Source organism: Triplophysa rosa, linkage group LG2 (assembly GCF_024868665.1).
Source record: "Triplophysa rosa linkage group LG2, Trosa_1v2, whole genome shotgun sequence".
NCBI classification, from domain to species: Eukaryota; Metazoa; Chordata; class Actinopteri; order Cypriniformes; family Nemacheilidae; genus Triplophysa; species Triplophysa rosa.
In genome coordinates, this window is record NC_079891.1 from 26,659,087 (window position 1) to 26,675,105 (window position 16,019).

General features: G+C 39.8%; 4 protein-coding genes across 7 annotated transcripts in view; 2 read left to right on the forward strand and 2 right to left on the reverse strand.

The window, feature by feature from the left end:
- The window catches only part of abca2 (ATP-binding cassette, sub-family A (ABC1), member 2), a 68,129-nt gene extending 60,774 nt beyond the window's left edge, over window positions 1-7,355 (forward strand). The window contains exons 31-49 of the mRNA XM_057320495.1: window positions 1,543-1,756; window positions 2,082-2,187; window positions 2,276-2,387; window positions 2,499-2,559; window positions 2,656-2,830; window positions 3,183-3,298; window positions 3,530-3,677; window positions 3,896-4,019; window positions 4,098-4,230; window positions 4,341-4,461; window positions 4,534-4,712; window positions 4,821-4,962; window positions 5,225-5,359; window positions 5,443-5,546; window positions 5,631-5,723; window positions 5,864-5,966; window positions 6,302-6,439; window positions 6,628-6,837; window positions 6,942-7,355. Of these exons, the coding sequence (XP_057176478.1) occupies window positions 1,543-1,756; window positions 2,082-2,187; window positions 2,276-2,387; window positions 2,499-2,559; window positions 2,656-2,830; window positions 3,183-3,298; window positions 3,530-3,677; window positions 3,896-4,019; window positions 4,098-4,230; window positions 4,341-4,461; window positions 4,534-4,712; window positions 4,821-4,962; window positions 5,225-5,359; window positions 5,443-5,546; window positions 5,631-5,723; window positions 5,864-5,966; window positions 6,302-6,439; window positions 6,628-6,837; window positions 6,942-6,977 (2,450 nt within the window). The 3' untranslated portion in view covers window positions 6,978-7,355. The remainder of the gene's footprint in view (window positions 1-1,542; window positions 1,757-2,081; window positions 2,188-2,275; window positions 2,388-2,498; window positions 2,560-2,655; window positions 2,831-3,182; window positions 3,299-3,529; window positions 3,678-3,895; window positions 4,020-4,097; window positions 4,231-4,340; window positions 4,462-4,533; window positions 4,713-4,820; window positions 4,963-5,224; window positions 5,360-5,442; window positions 5,547-5,630; window positions 5,724-5,863; window positions 5,967-6,301; window positions 6,440-6,627; window positions 6,838-6,941) is intronic.
- On the reverse strand, window positions 7,186-11,426 carry paxx (PAXX non-homologous end joining factor). Of its 3 annotated transcripts, none has more exons than XM_057320540.1 (7): window positions 11,192-11,426; window positions 11,052-11,109; window positions 10,922-10,971; window positions 10,654-10,838; window positions 10,535-10,582; window positions 10,353-10,443; window positions 7,186-7,315 (listed from the first exon to the last, which is right to left on the reverse strand). In XM_057320540.1, the coding sequence occupies exons 1-7, from the start codon at window positions 11,305-11,307 to the stop codon at window positions 7,186-7,188; spliced, it is 678 nt and encodes a 225-aa protein (XP_057176523.1). In that variant the 5' UTR covers window positions 11,308-11,426. The 3 variants fall into 3 exon arrangements, with proteins under 3 accessions (XP_057176523.1, XP_057176533.1, XP_057176541.1); XM_057320550.1 differs by lacking the exon at window positions 7,186-7,315 and adding an exon at window positions 7,479-9,323; XM_057320558.1 differs by lacking the exon at window positions 7,186-7,315 and adding an exon at window positions 9,330-10,250.
- A 39-nt stretch (window positions 11,427-11,465) lies between these two features.
- On the forward strand, window positions 11,466-14,699 carry dph7 (diphthamide biosynthesis 7). 2 transcript variants are annotated; one of them, XM_057320517.1, is made up of 9 exons: window positions 11,466-11,838; window positions 11,937-12,070; window positions 12,409-12,496; window positions 12,605-12,699; window positions 12,785-12,942; window positions 13,063-13,135; window positions 13,574-13,639; window positions 13,722-13,894; window positions 14,003-14,699. In XM_057320517.1, the coding sequence occupies exons 1-9, from the start codon at window positions 11,698-11,700 to the stop codon at window positions 14,422-14,424; spliced, it is 1,350 nt and encodes a 449-aa protein (XP_057176500.1). In that variant the 5' UTR covers window positions 11,466-11,697; the 3' UTR covers window positions 14,425-14,699. The 2 variants fall into 2 exon arrangements, with proteins under 2 accessions (XP_057176500.1, XP_057176509.1); XM_057320526.1 differs by having other exon boundaries at window positions 12,788-12,942.
- Window positions 14,700-14,814: 115 nt separating this feature from the next.
- Window positions 14,815-15,987, reverse strand: mrpl41 (mitochondrial ribosomal protein L41). The gene is made up of 2 exons (XM_057320569.1): window positions 15,877-15,987; window positions 14,815-15,333 (listed from the first exon to the last, which is right to left on the reverse strand). The coding sequence occupies exon 2, from the start codon at window positions 15,331-15,333 to the stop codon at window positions 14,926-14,928; it is 408 nt and encodes a 135-aa protein (XP_057176552.1). The 5' UTR covers window positions 15,877-15,987; the 3' UTR covers window positions 14,815-14,925.
- Between the last annotated feature and the right edge of the window lie 32 nt (window positions 15,988-16,019).

A 16,019-nucleotide genomic window follows, 5' to 3' on the forward strand; every position in this document is an offset into this window, starting at 1 on the left:
CAAGTAAATGATTTAAACCATTTAGATTTTAGTAGACTAAATATAATGTATATTTATTCGACTAAAATGTTTTTCATATTTCGTCGACTAAAACTAGACTAAAACTAAAATGATGGGGTTGACTAAAATGTGACTAAAACTAAATTGCATTTTCGTCAAAAGACTATGACTAAAACTAAATCAAAATTTGCTGTCAAAATTAACACTGTGCTGTGATTGGTCAGATGGTCTAGTCTGCTGTGATTGGTCAAATGGTCTAGTCTGCTGTGATTGGTCAAACGCGTTCAGCATGTGTCGCAAATGGACCGCCTATCATTACTGCTGTATTACGGTTTGCAGGTGGTTGGATATTAACAGTGTATAGAGAGAGATGGCGTCGATTTTACCTTACCAGTTCGAGCCCGAGTCTGACGAATCATTCTTTAATCCTTATACAGATGCCAGTAAGAAAAAGGACTGTTTTAGACACTTCTCTTGTAACAGTTAGTTATCACGGCATACAGTGTACGGTGTTCGTATCTTCAGATGTTATTATAACTATAGTACACCACGCAGTTCTTGAAATAAAGACTTTGCGAGTTAATATGGTTGAACACTTACATTAGCGCAACGAGTTTATAGCTAACGTTAGGTAAACAAACAGTAACAACCCCAAAAATAACGGTAACGTTAGCTAAACACAGACATGAGATAACGTCACACAAATTTAATTTTAAGTAAAGACAAAAATAAAGAGTCACACTTACAGGTTGTGATTCGGTGGAGCTTACAGGTCCAAATAAAGTTGGTATTGCAACATCTTTTAAGGAAAGACGTTTAATGTATCCTGCAGTAAAGGCGCCAAGATTGATGAAGCAATCTTCGGTAAAATGACGCGCGCAAAGTAAAACGTTCGGTTTATACTCCTTTGGTGTCGTTTGAAAAATAAATAGTAACCATTTTTCCTCAGAAGTTCTTCCTTTGGTAGTGAAAATAAGACTGACTTAGTTTCACTACATAGAACACAGCTTCTCTTAGACATGATGCACACGTCACGAACGAGCTAGTACAGTGTTTGGGGAGGAGAGAGTTAAGTTTTCGCAGTCAGTAGGCGGGGATTTTTCTAGTGACGTAGGTACATTGTGGTTAAAGATTCGGACAGGTCATGGCTTGTTCGCGTGATTCAGAGTCGATTACCTTTTTTATAAGCTAATAACTTTGTTATTCGTTCACCTTCGGATTTACAACTTGGCAGATTGCTTACATTCAAACACGGCAAAATTAAACACTTCATGAAATGTATTTTTTATGATCTCGAGGAATGTACTCTTTAAGGAAGTCGACATGAAAAAAGTGTGAGAAAGAAGTAATGCAAACTGATGATTCAGGTTTTGCATAAAATGTACCCCTTGGAGATGATGTCACTGGAACTAATTCTTTGAAAGCGCACTTGCTGACTTTTGCCTAAAGCGAATCTGTGCATTTTTGCTGCATAATTTAAATTATTCTGTCTTTTTCCGTGAAGCTGCGTAAGGTACATTTCACCCTGTTGTGTTTCTACAGAGATGGCAACCTCACCCCCCACATTGCCGCTGACCATCCGGGAGCCCGTCCGATGCATCTGCTCCATGCAGGGCACAGGCTTTTCCTGTCCCAGTGGAGTCGGGGGCCGTCCACCTCTTATGAAGGTAGTAACCGGAGACATCCTGGTGGACATCACTGGTCGCAATGTGTCGGAATATCTCCTTTACACCTCTGATCGACTCAGATTACACAGGTAGTGTTCTGAAAGGGGTCCTTTTTGCTAATATGCATCACCAAAATCTCTTGATCTCTTGTTTTTTTCATTTAGTTCAGTACAAACTGGCATAGTGTTATTGTATTATATATTATATAGTATTACTCTATATAGTGGTGTTAAAAATTATTTAAAAAAATAATAATAATCTAACGATTGAATATTCATGTTAACAAGTTTTATTTTTAAAAAACTTTTTCCAAACGTCCATTCATTAAAAAATATTTTGAATACTTTATTAAAATCTCCTTTATGCTTTTAAGTCAACTTAAAATCAACTTTATGATTCATGCTCGAACTTCAGATATGGAGGCTTCACTGTTGGAAACATCCAGAAATCTGTTCCAGCATCCTTTGGCAGAAAAACTCCACCTATGGTGCGCAAAATAGCAGTGAGGCGATCCTCACAGGTATACCTGACCATCCTTACCATTTTAGAGCTGATTTACATAGCTATTATATTCTGTTATATGGTTAATGTTGTCTCTTTCTCTGCAGGTGCTGTACAATAACAAAGGATATCACAGCATGCCCACTTACCTGAATGTCCTCAACAATGCCATTCTCAGAGCCAATCTGCCCAAAAGTAAAGGAAACCCCTCTGCATACGGTGAGACACTGACTTCACTGACTGAATAAGCTGCAAAAACTGGAAAACGTTGGATTGCTTTGTTTGCAAATGTATTTTACATTGTGTGCAAATACGCTTGTGCGTTCACAGGCATCACGGTGACCAATCATCCCATGAACAGGACCAGTGCCAGTCTTTCTTTGGACTATTTGTAAGTTTAACTCTAGTTTGTACTTCCTGTTCCATCCCTCAGGCTCTCATTTCTTGTTTCTGATTTATCGTTCTCTCTGTCTTTATTCTCTTCTAGGCTCCAGGGCACTGATGTGGTTATTGCCATCTTTATCATCGTAGCCATGTCCTTTGTGCCAGCCAGCTTCGTGGTCTTTCTTGTAGCAGAAAAATCCACCAAGGCCAAGCACCTGCAGTTTGTCAGCGGTTGTGACCCTGTCACCTACTGGCTAGCAAACTACATATGGGACATGGTAAGGTCTAACAGTTACCCTGTTTTATACTAGCCAAAAGGGCGAATAAAAGTTAATACATGATCAACATTTCTCTTGTGTGCCATCTTCTTGCCTTCCACTTCTGGGATTACCTTATTTTAAGATGTACTGTATACAATGCTGCTTTTTGCGAAAACAAGGTTTCTTAGAGGAAATGTAATTTAAGTACTTACATTTTGGTGCAATTTTAATGCAGGCTTTGCCGTACAGTAAATGGCTCTTTAGGCAGCTCATTAGATTTTGAAACCGACAAAATGTTTGCCTTGATGTCCAACACAAACAACCACATTTCCGAGGGCTAAATTGGTTTCCTCTGCCCTTTCTTTGCCAGCTTAACTACCTGGTTCCAGCCACATGCTGTGTCCTAATTCTGTTTGTGTTCGACCTTCCTGCATACACGTCACCTACAAATTTCCCGGCAGTGCTCTCTCTGTTCCTCCTTTATGGGTAAGCTCTGCAATCTCACCAATCTCTGTCTGTCAGATGGAGTGAGGAGTGAGAATCAATACACAGCTCTATCAGTTTTATTTCTTGGAAATACCACATGAAATGTGATGGAACTGCTAAAAATGAGAAGAAAGACCACCGTTTTTAATGCCGATAAAATCTACAGGTAGTCTTCTTTTTAGCTCTGGTTTTACTCTCTTTGTCGTATTGTCTTGATCTCTCTCTCTGTAGCTGGTCTATAACCCCCATCATGTATCCAGCTTCTTTCTGGTTTGAGGTGCCCAGCACAGCCTATGTGTTTCTCATAGTCATCAATCTCTTCATTGGCATCACAGCCACAGTGGCCACTTTTCTGCTGCAGCTCTTTGAGCGAGACAAGGTACATCGAAGAGAAACAATTTTTTTCAATATCATTTTTATCACGAGGGACACGATTATGAGCAGGCGTGCAAATTGGTGCCCTAGTACTTAATTTTTTGAGGGAAAAACTGTTAGATAACCTATTATTCAATATAAATGTAACGTAATTTATATGTAGTTTGTTTATTTCAGTATCATTCAATTACTACAGATTTCTTGTGTTTTTTTACATGACAGGATCTGAAGTTGGTTAACAGTTACCTGAAGTCCTGCTTTCTCATCTTCCCCAACTATAACCTGGGTCATGGTTTGATGGAGATGGCGTATAATGAGTACATCAACGAATATTACGCCAAAATAGGTGCGTTCTTTCTCTCAGAGCTGTGTTGTGTACTGCCCTCAGCTGTTCTGGAAGCTTAACGTTGTGTTTTCCCTGCAGGCCAGTTTGATAAAGTGAAGTCGCCATTTGAATGGGACATTGTGACACGGGGATTGGTTGCAATGACCATTGAGGGATTCGTTGGCTTTCTTATCACAATTCTGTGCCAGTACAACTTCCTCAGGAAAGCCCAGTGAGTGTGCGCGAGTAAACGTGTGCGCGAGTAATGATAACAGAATTTCAGTTTTGGGTGTACTGTCCCTTTAAATAATTCACAAGGTCACTGATTTCTTCTCATTGAAGGAGAGTGCCTGTCAACAGCCAGCCGGTCGAGGACGATGATGTGGACGTGGCCTGTGAGAGCCGCAGAGTGCTGAGAGGAGATGCTGACAACGACATGCTGAAGATTGAAAACCTCACCAAGGTCTGTCATATTTTTAAACATTACTGTATATCCCCAGAAGACCTAGTGTCCTCAGTGTCTGCGTCCTTACAGGTCTACAAGTCTCGCAAGATGGGCCGGATCCAGGCGGTGGACCGTCTGTGTCTGGGGGTTCGTCCTGGGGAATGCTTTGGGCTGCTGGGGGTGAACGGAGCAGGAAAGACCACCACCTTCAAAATGCTGACAGGAGATGAGAGCACGACGGGTGGAGAGGCCTTTATTCAAGGAAACAGGTGCCACGTTCAGACCACTGTTTGTCTGATTATAGAATTCATAAATATGTTAAATATCTACTGCATGTCACATGCTAATGTAATATGCGAGCTTCCTGTCTCCTGCAGCATCCTGCGGGAGCTCTTGCGAGTGCAGCAGAGCATCGGTTACTGCCCTCAGTTCGACGCCCTGTTTGATGATCTGACTGCTCGAGAGCATCTGGAGCTGTACACTCGCCTCCGCGGAATCCCCTGGAAGGATGAGGAACGGGTGAGCTCGCTAACGCACACACATTCAGTGTAGTCAAATGATACACGGTAATGGTCGTGGAGTGTATGGCTGTGGGTAAGAGCTCCTAAAAGCTCTCTTGAAATCAGCGCAGGAGCACTTAGCAATCAATTATCCTTAATCACTGTTTGAAGTTCATTGTTAAAGCGTTCTTGCTGTCAGCAATGATAAATGGTGTTTTTACTATATGGTGTTAAGATATTTGATTTGTATGTCTCGTTCTCTCTCTCCTTCTCTCCTGAAGGTGGTTCAGTGGGCTCTGGAGAAACTGGAGCTGTCCAAGTATGCCGACAAACCTGCCGGCACATATAGTGGAGGAAACAAACGCAAACTCTCCACAGCAATCGCTCTGATTGGATACCCCTTGCTTATCTTTCTGGTCAGATCTCTCTCAAATCTTGCCGTTGTTTATTTTTGTAAACGGTGACATCATCTTTAATGTGCTCTTGTTGGTTTTAACAGGATGAGCCCACCACAGGAATGGACCCAAAGGCTCGCCGTTTCTTATGGAACCTGATTCTTGACATCATCAAGACAGGACGCTCGGTGGTGTTGACGTCACACAGGTTTGAAAATACATGTTTTAATAGTCCAGACCTGTCGGTCGGTACCTCACAGTGATGTCTAACCGCTGATGTGTTTGTTTCCAGTATGGAGGAGTGTGAAGCTCTGTGCACTAGACTGGGCATCATGGTTAACGGCAGGTTCAAGTGTATGGGGAGCATCCAGCATCTCAAAAACAGGTTTTGAAATTGACTGTTTATGCGTGTTTATGCATTCGGCAGGCAAAGCGATTTAGCATTTTATGAGTATGTGAATTATCTTGGGATTCAGACCTATGACCTACTAGTTGAGCTACAGTGAAGTCCTATTTCTCTGACAGGTTTGGGGATGGATACATGATCACGGTTCGCACCAAGACCACTGCCAGTGTCAAAGAAGTGATCCGTTTTTTCAACAGAAATTTTCCAGAGGCTATACTGAAGGTATGTGTTATTTTAGTTCATTTATATATACTTATTTACTTTAGTCTTATTATCAAGTATATGAAAAGGGAACATAAATTAGAAAGGAGGGGAGTGAAATTGACCCTGCATGAGCACATTGTTGATATTTCCTTTTTCCGTGTCAACTATAATGTCTACAAAACTCAAGTAGCCTATCTATTTTAATGATGTTGTTGTTTTTTTTTATATGTAGCATAGTATGAATCGCTCACTCAATATCTTTTTGTGAAACGCTGAGCAAACTAGAAACGTATGCATATATTTTGAGCTTTGCTTGCAGTAAAAACTGTAAACTTCTGCTTATTTCACCCAAGGAGCGGCACCACACAAAGATTCAGTACCAGCTGAAGTCCGAGAACATCTCTCTGGCTCAGGTCTTCAGCAAAATGGAGCAGGTGGTGGAGGTGCTGAGCATCGAGGATTATTCAGTCAGCCAGACAACCTTGGACAATGTGTGTATTGCTCTTTCAGTTCGTATATTACTGTGAAATAATGAAAGGCTAGTGAAAGTATCTTGAACGCGAGTAGACCGAATAATTGAAGTGTTGAAAGAGGTTCATATAGCCTGTTATGCCTAATTTTAAAAATGCTAAACAATAAACAAAAACAGCATATTAAAACATTTTTGTTTTTTGCTTAGGTTTTTGTCAACTTTGCAAAAAAGCAAAGTGACAACATAGAACCTCAAGTAAGTTCTCCCTCTAGTGGTGGTCAGTCTCCACTGCAGCGACTGCTCAACATCCTCAGGCCTCGTCCGGCTAACACAGAACTCAGTGCACTGGTCAGCGAAGAGCCGGAGGAACTGGAGAGTGATGATGATGAAGGACTGATCAGCTTTGAGGAGGAGAGGGTAAGGCACATATGGAAAATAAATCTTTGTAAAGTTTGTAAAGACTAAAGGAAATAACAATAGAATATATTTGTAATAAGTATTGTATTATTGTCTTTTCACAGGTGCAGTTATCCTTTAATACAGACACTTTATGCTAAGCTGTTAATCTCACAGGTAGAGATGTAAAAATCAAAACAAGCCTCAAGTTCAGACATGTGTCTGTCTGGTCAAAGACATTTGTGCGCTTTTTCTCTTTGGAGAGGATCCGTCTCTCTGGCTCTGCGAGTGGGTTGTACTTATTTCCATTTGCACATCAACACCAGAGCGAGAGAACAGCTCCTCCGGGAACTCTAAACGGAGATACAGTCAGTGCCTGAACAGGATCAGGCCAGCGAGAGCGGGACTCCGAGGTACTAAACGTGATAGACAGCTTCGTCCACGAGCTGCATTTTGGAGATGATGGTTTATGGAATCGTGTCCTTTAGATTCAAGCCTGCTGGATGGGAATGAAAGAGAATGTATTTGTTGCGCGTTTATTTTGGTATCGCTTTAAATTTTTCTAAATGGTTGTACGATCTTTAAACCGACCGATCACATGTTGAAATTTTAACCGTAGTGTTGACGTCTACATAACCATCCCTCATGGAATATGACCATCATGGGTTCAACCTTTGCAGTTTTTTTTTTTTTTAAGACTGTTTATCCTAACCTTGAGTTGAAACCATTGCAACTACTGTATACATATATTTTTCTTGGACCTAACTTGTTTATTTGTACTTGCATTGACAGCATGCATTAAAGACAAGCCTGTCGTGTTGTGGGTTGAAGAAATTTTACTATGCTTAAATGTTTCGAAAAGATGTCTTGTTCTTTTGAATTGTTGAAGAATGCAAATGTATCCGTGCACCTTCGTGGAAGTTCTTACATTGGACATTCTTAGCGAATGACTTGTAACTAACGTCTTAACTGGACCGAACCAGCCCTAAAATAGAGAAGCTGGATGTTTATGATCTGTTGTTGAATGTACGCGGCATAAAAGTGTTTTGTGCTGATATATGTATCCTGAACCAGGGGTTTCTCACTTGTTTTAATAATTAATTTTGTTTAAACACTGTATTTAATGCCAGTGTCTGTCTTGGTAAAAGTTTTATCCGTGTTATCGCTAATGCTTAGAAACGGAACATCACCAGATGTCAGCCGAAACTCTCCGCATATACTGTACCAGATGTCAGTAGAAGTGTCCATTATAAGTGTCACGCTATCACTGTGAAGCCAAAGGTGAACTTCGAGTCACTGTTATTACAGATAGACAGAAATCAGGTCATTGCTCTTTATTATTATATTTAGCCCAATATGTTAAATGAATATTGAACGGCAGATGGTTTACGTTTAAGTTGTCATTCAGTTTTGCACTGTAATGTAATTTATTTTGCCCTAAAACCAGTGGATTATATCGCTAAATTGGAATGATTATGCTTCTGAATCCAGGATTGTGTTCATTTATGTCATTGATGTATAGAAATGTTAAGTCCTTTTGCTTGGTGACAGTCTAACTGTGTATAGTCTCTGAATCTTGCACAGTGGTCAGCACTTAGTACTTAAATGGTGTCTTATTTTTCTGACATTGCGGCATATGCTTACTATTTTTAACTCCTCAAAGAGGATTGACATAAAAATGCCCTCGGTGCGGTTTTGACATATGATGACCAAAGGGAAACATTTGAACATGTAACATGATTATGGCTATGTGGAAACTGACCTACCAGATTATTAAACAGAAAACCTCAACAGCCTAACTAAAGATGAGAACAAGCTGCTTTACTGGAAATAGACATGTGCAGTGATTTAAGACACCAGCAATCGTGTGATTCTGTATCATTAAAAATAGCATTGACTTGATCTTGTTTGGATAACAGGGTGGGGTAATTTGTTTGATCTTTACAGTGCTTTGGAATGTAAATTCAGTACATGTGAATATGATTCTATATTTATGAACGTTTTTCATTCAGTAATACCTTTGTTTTGATGGACTTCCTTGTAACAAGATTGACTGGACCTTTAAAGCTTGTTTTCAATTACTTGTATTGTCTCCATTCTCTTGTGCTAACTGGGGTAACCTGATGTTTTTAATATTACCAGGGAGAAAAGAGAATAATTCCATAAATGGTTCAATTGATTTAGAGACTTGTTTTTTCCACACGTTTGACACAGCTTTTTCAGGGAACACTTATTTTAAAACATTTTTATTAAAAGTACCATATGGTAACACAAAATTATACACGTATAATTAAAAAATATATGTCGTCCAGTAAAACCTTAAATAGATGCTTGATGGCAGAGTTCATGGTGTGATTTGCTATCTATATAAAAAACTATGACATTAGGAGATAGTGTTGTGTAAGTTAAAAAGAGACTTCATGATTGATTTCTAAAATTGTAAGTCAAGGTTTTTTTAAGATTATTAATCGTCTTCATCAAAGGCCACGCCGGTCGCAGTTTTCTTCCTGTGAAATAAACAGAATGGCAGTAAACTGCACGATAATTTACCGCGATACCACTAAATCCTATTGTAATCGAGCTGGCTGCGATAAGCAATGTGTCGATATTTTTTTATGCGTAGCTTGTCCGTGAAGCACGGCTCTGGGATCAGTAGGAAATGCTGCTCGATCTAAACGCAGTGCGAGTTTGAGTCGCTTATAATGTGCATTTGAAAAAGCAACACCCGTCAAACGTGATCATTATAAATATACTTTATTATCATAAAAATACCCGATGAGGCTTGAGTAACAGTGATAAACAGATGTCCATAGGCATTTCCTAAGCTGCGTCCGAAATCGCCTATTTCCATACTATATAGTAGGCGAAAATGAGTATGAGTCATGAATCGTATGACCGAAGTAGGCGAGAAATACCCGGATGGTCTACTACTTCCGCCGAGATTCGTGAGTGTTGATCGGATGGACACTTATCTATCCCATGATGCCACGGGAGCTGAGCAACGGTCAAATTTCAAAAGTAAATCAAATAAATATAGCGGAAAACTTTAAGGACGTCCGTTTTTAATGTAAGTGCCAATAAATGAATTTCTCGTGACTAAATTATGTTTTTATCAACTCTCACGTGTAGGTTGTTAATACGTCATAGGTCGAAGAGCATACGGGTCACATGACCATAAAACATGGCGGACGCAGTATGTCCTAAATGTATTCATACTACTCCCACTCATACTCTATAGAACGCACTGTTTTGACGGCCGATAGGTAGGTACTTATTCAAATTCAGTACGTACTGTCACAGTATGCGATTTCGGACGCAGTCCTAGATTCTAGAACGCGTTATGGTCTTCTTCTGCAGTCGTATTTGGAGTTTCCGCACGAGAGCGCCCTCTGGCTTTCGGATGCAGCAGCATTTTCCCGTACTTCACTCAAAAGCTGTGCATAAATCACGTGATATTTGTCGTCGGTTTATCGTGACAGCCCTATTTATTATGTAGAAAACTAATTGACAATAGAATAGTCAATTAAAATATTTACCTCCTTGTTCCTGGGTTGATAAGAGAATCCCCAGGAAGACGTTTTCTGACTGCTATACTTGGACCCTTTAGCTGATTTCTAAGTTCAAATTCTAAAACCCAAATATGTGATATTTAATTCCAAATACATGTACAAAAATGATTCCATTTGACAACAAGACAGTATGACTTAAAAGTACATACCAGTGCCTCTTTTCTGAAGGCTCTTGGTTGGACTAAATGAAGAAATGCCTAAACATTTTGAAACAACATAAATGTAATGAGTAAGGGCTTTTTTATAAGAGGTCAATTGCTTTGTTTACCTCTGTTGTCTTGCTGTGTCAGGCTATCGGCCATTATAAACAGCAGGTCTTTGACTTCTGTTCTTCCCTCTGAGTCGGTGAGTTTTGACAGAGTCAGACTCGGGTCTGTGGGCTCAGGTCCTAAATGCAGCACTGCACTGTCCTGCTGCAGTTTCAGGAATGCTCTGCCAGTCTTACATGCACATCTGCTCACATACACAAGGGACTGATCTCAGAGAGGAGACGGAACAGTTATTTATTCATCAGCCTGCCTTTTATAGAGCCTTACTTGAGTTTAAGAGAATAATCCTCTGTGGACTTTAGTGAAAATGTCTTCATCTGTTAAGAAATGCAGCGTTATTATTGTTGTAAGACAGGGATGCCTTTTCATTTTAAAGGACTAATGAACAAACTCCTACAAGCTTCAGGTTCTCTTCTGAAAAGTGTGTTTTCCACACACCTTCACCATTGGTAAATCTGTAGGAAATGGGACATCGCAAAATAATCGATAAATAATACTCAAAGTACTATCTTCATAATACATATTTTGTCAACTCACCCTATGTTTGTGCCCCCTTCTGGTTTCTTTTGCGTAAAAAACACATACTGAGACTGATCGTCTTTATCCAGCAATGTGCAAAGGACAGATTTCGACTCGGAAGTGTTATTTTCCATGATAATTCGCCAATTTATTACATAAAAATATATGACAAAGAAGCTCTCCTTATGAATCAGAAACGACACCAAAACGGAAGTGTGCGATTTAAATGCGCAGCCAATCGCTCTTCAACAATCCGGAAGTTGTTTGGTTATTCGCTTCCTGTTTACCTCACAAAAAGAGAAGCTACACGAAAATGTCTTTTAACCACAGATGGTGTGATTTTATTTACGGTTTTTAAGTTGTACATTATCGACTTCATTTTGTAATTTTTTTTGTTTCAAATCTATCCATGGAAGTTTCAAATGTGCTGCACGAAAGTGTCACAAACTGAGTACACGTGCACAGTATAACAACACTCATGGGTAGTTAGTCCGATTATCCCATCTGCTTCTGAGCCGTGTAAAATGGGGTGGCACTCTCGAACACGAACTCTTCAAGTGTTTGATACGGAGTTAAGCGCCGATACCGTGGAGTGGTGTCCCATACCGGAATGGTCTCATGTTTTGGCGTGTGGGACCTACCAACTTCAAAAAAGCGATGAGAAGGTATTACAAAGATGATGATTTCATTTTATTAGGTGGTGTTAACCATTAATATAAATTAGTTTATGTAGCCAAGTGCTAAATAGGGGTTTTGTTCATAGACTGCAGAAGGTTCTGCTGCACCGAACAGAATAGGTCGACTTTTTCTGTTCCATTATAACACACAGCGATCGTTCAGCCCTCCACTCACAGAGACTCAACGAATAGACACCCCTGCTATACTGGATCTGAAGTGGTAAGTGAATCATCACATAACTGTTGTATTTATTATGTAAATTCTACTCATTAAAGTTTGATTCACACCTCCTTAGTTATAAAAATGAGCCATGGTTTTACTACAGTAACCTGTGATGTTTGTAGTAAAACCAAAGTAACCACAAATGTATCATTGCCTTACTGCAGCAACCATAGCAAACCATTAACTATGACATTTGTAGTAAAACTATGGTAATACAACTGGTAATCATGCAAAAAACATTACTACACAAATACTACTAAAAAAATATATTTTTGTATTAGATGAGTTTTTATTGTTGTTATGTTATGTTACCTGTAATGTTTTTTTTTCTTTAGGTGTCATGTACCTATATCAGAAAGACCACTCTTGGGTATGGCCACTGCTGGAGGAGAAATCCAGCTGTACAAACTCACAGAGCCTCAGGTGATTCATTGAATTCTAGTGTAACTCAGTATTTGAATGTTTTCATTGCTGTGTTTGTGGTATATTAAGTATTTTCTGCTGTGTCTGTCTGGACTGTGCCTCCAGTAGCAGGTCACTTGTGATCTGGAATGTGAATCGTGCACAGTGTTGGGTCCTGACAGGCTGGCTTTATCATTAGACTGGTCTACAGGGAGAGGCGACAGGTGAGGTGTTGTCATAACTGATGTTTTGCCATTGCTCTGTATAAAATGTATAATTTCTTATAATGCTACTGTTCTATATTTGTAGCAGTGATGTACGTGTCGTGTCCAGTGACTCCACTGGTTCTCTAACAGTGCTGTCTCTGGGTGAAGCAAGTTTAACTGCTGTGTGTCAGTGGAAAGCTCACGACTATGAGGCTTGGATCTCAGCATTTAGTTACTGGGATACTCAGGTTCTTTTTTCAGGTGAGAGAAATAAGACAGTTTTATACATATGTTAAAGCTGCATACAGTATTTTATTAACATTAGATATTTTATTTCTAACATTTATTCGACAATATTATTGCTGTTTGCCTTTTTTTAAGGTGGTGATGACTGCAAACTAAAGGGCTGGGATCTAAGAATGGGTCCCTCTTCACCTACCTTTACCAGCAAAAGGTGAGATGTGCTTATCTTCTTTTAAACTTAAAGGAACAGTTCACCCAAAATTTACTTTTTTCCTTTGTTTACTCACCCTCAAGTTTTTCCAAGTCTGTATACATTTCTCTGATTTTTCCTACTATGGTAGTCAGTGGTGGCCAAGAACTGTTAGGTTACAAGCATTCTTCCAAATATCTTTCTCTGTGTTCATCAGAACAATGAAACTTACCAGAATTGGAACAAACAACTCCAGGGTGAGTAAATGATAGAATGTTCATTTTTGGGTGAACTGTCCCTTTAACTACTTTTATTTGACCCTTTATTCTTTCACCTTTTGACCAGGGGCCTCATGTATAACTTTTCATAGATTTGTGCATGCATAGTTTATTTTTTAAACCCCAAATATGTTATTTTAGGGTTATTGTAAATAAATATTGCTCTCCTCCTGTCACACAGACACACTATGGGAGTGTGCAGTATACATAGTAATCCCCATCGAGAGCACATAGTAGCCACTGGAAGGTAAGTGGCTTCTGCACAAGTGGTCAGAAACCCAATATCCTGCGTGCTTTCATGTACAAATGCATGTTTTTGTCCCTCTCAGCTATGATGAGAACGTGTTGCTCTGGGATGGGAGGAATATGAAACAGCCCTTGAGTGAGACTGCTGTTGGTGGGGGTGTTTGGAGACTCAAGTGGCACCCCAGTCAAGAGCACCTGTTGCTAGCTGCGTGTATGCATAATGATTTTCATATTCTCCACTGCCAGCAAGCTATGGGTGAGAATTCTTTCTACTAAACTTCTTCCTGTCTGTACACAAATTTATTGACCCTTTGAAAATGGTAGATTTGCATTATTCAGTTTTTTCCTCCTTATGTTTTTTCAGATGGACAAGATGCACCATGTCCTGTCCTGTCTTCCTATATTCTACATAACTCTTTAGCATATGGAGCGGACTGGTCTCGAGTCCCCCTCAGCAACTCTGCTCCCCCTTCTCCTCATGAGCCACCCCAAACCAGCGCTGGGCTCTCAGAGTCTCTAGGTCACCTCAGGATCCAGTATGAATCTCCCACTGCCAGCTTTGACACGTCCCTGGAGGATGACTCAGGACGGTACATTCCAGAACACTTCTCTTTACCAGAGAAAAGTTCAGCTCCAGATAGCCTCCCTTTCTCTGCTAAAGACTCCCAGTCTCTGTCCTGTGTGCTGGCTACCTGCTCCTTCTACGATCACATGCTGCATGTTTGGAGATGGGACTGGAGCCCAGAGGAAAGACGGGGAGAGTCTGATCCTGACCCCTGTTCCTGAAACCCTTCCTGCTTCTGTTATGAATGACATGCTGCTCTGTTAAAACTTATTTTAAACTATACATTCATAAGGGGACCTTTAGTAGTGTCCTGCTGCTATTTACAGTATTGCTTTGAAATAAAGATATCTCAAAACTGCATATATTTAAACAAAGTGACATTATGTGATTATATATTTTAGCAAGAAAACATCTTTCAGTATTTAGTTTCGCATCGAGGAGAGACCATTTATAACAAAATGCAATTTGTACAAATAAACCCATCTTTAAATCAAAGTGTACTGTATACATTTATGACTTTCGTAAAAGCAGTTTTACATAAGTCAGTTTTATTACCACAATACTGACTTAACTGGAATAAATAACATTTCTAAAGTAAAGTAAGGGCCGAGTATGAATGAGTTTAATCTTTAATGACTTCAGTTTGTGGACAGAGTTAACAAAACATCACAATTGCGAACATAAAACAAAAGCAGTCCATTGCAAATTTCTGAAATGCAGACTTAGCGAGCAAAGTTCTTGGGGTACAATTTTAACAACTTTCCCTCCTGTGTTTTCTCCAATCCATATTTCTCAAGATTGTCCTCACTGAAAACCCCCTCCTCAATGTCTCTCTCGATCTGTGGTGCCACCACCTGACTGAAGAGCGACTCTGGAGTAATGGGCTGCTCCGTCCCTTGTGGGGTCTTGTATGATACATAGGGTTTCAGGTTAAAGCCCTCCAAGTTGGGCACCACGAACTCAGGTATCATGGCCCGAATGGGTATGAATTTTCTGCTGGAGGTCAGGACTCCAGTGGGTCTGGCGCCTCGGCTTTTGTAGAAAGTTCTGGGCCCTCGTTTGCTCGTGAACTCCGCCATTCTGTCAGCTCCTCTCACGAGCCCGCGCGTCAGTGCTGACAGGACCCCCATCTACGGCAATGACATTTATTAGAAAAAATCCATACTGTCCGTATGCCCAAGAATCCATTATTGGCCATTATAAATATGTGTATAATTGATATATAATGAATGAACGTAAATGTACTATCTTTTAATTATTCTGACAGAAATCTGGGTTGCTATGGTGAGGATCTTACTACAGGTGAACCAGAGCTTCACGTGCAGTAAGTAACGTAACGTTAGTAGTTAGCTGGCTACGTGGTTAGCATGAACACTTGCGATATTAAATCATAAAAACACAAGAAATTATCATGCATGTTTGTATACACACGAAATCGAAATGAATGGTAATAACATAACGTTATATTCCTTTATAAATGTTACGTTACAATCATTTGGATGTCGTCTCACTTTACTCCAAAACATTCTTGCTTCAGCAAAAATGATTAATAAAATATGCAACCAAACCAGTTTACGTCATTTTCCCGAAGTCGTATTAAATAATAAAAACAGACCACAAAAGGGATATAAACTAGTAAAATGCCATGTAGAAATCAATAAAAAAGCACTCACCTTGAACAGTATGCTCAAAAAAGCCCTGCTCTGTTCCCACGTTCCACGTGTGAAAGAAGACTACAGTGGTTGGTCAGATTAACTCAGAGGCAGCCAATAGGAGCTGTGAATACTGAATAGAGGATTTGGGGGCACTGACATTT

Bases quoted from the DNA above. Each gene is read 5' to 3' on its own strand.
- paxx (XM_057320540.1), bottom strand. From the start codon at position 11,307: ATGGAAAATAACACTTCCGAGTCGAAATCTGTCCTTTGCACATTGCTG. The intron at 10,839-10,921 runs GTAAGGCTCTAT...GTATGTGAGCAG, and splicing joins GATTATTCTCTTAAACTCAA to ATGTGCATGTAAGACTGGCA. The intron at 7,316-10,352 runs GTAAATATTTTA...ATTCCCATCCAG, and splicing joins ATCAACCCAGGAACAAGGAG to CAGGCTTGAATCTAAAGGAC.
- dph7 (XM_057320517.1), top strand. From the start codon at position 11,698: ATGGGGTGGCACTCTCGAACACGAACTCTTCAAGTGTTTGATACGGAG. The intron at 12,071-12,408 runs GTAAGTGAATCA...TTTTTTCTTTAG, and splicing joins GCTATACTGGATCTGAAGTG to GTGTCATGTACCTATATCAG. The intron at 13,640-13,721 runs GTAAGTGGCTTC...TGTCCCTCTCAG, and splicing joins CACATAGTAGCCACTGGAAG to CTATGATGAGAACGTGTTGC.
- mrpl41 (XM_057320569.1), bottom strand. From the start codon at position 15,333: ATGGGGGTCCTGTCAGCACTGACGCGCGGGCTCGTGAGAGGAGCTGAC.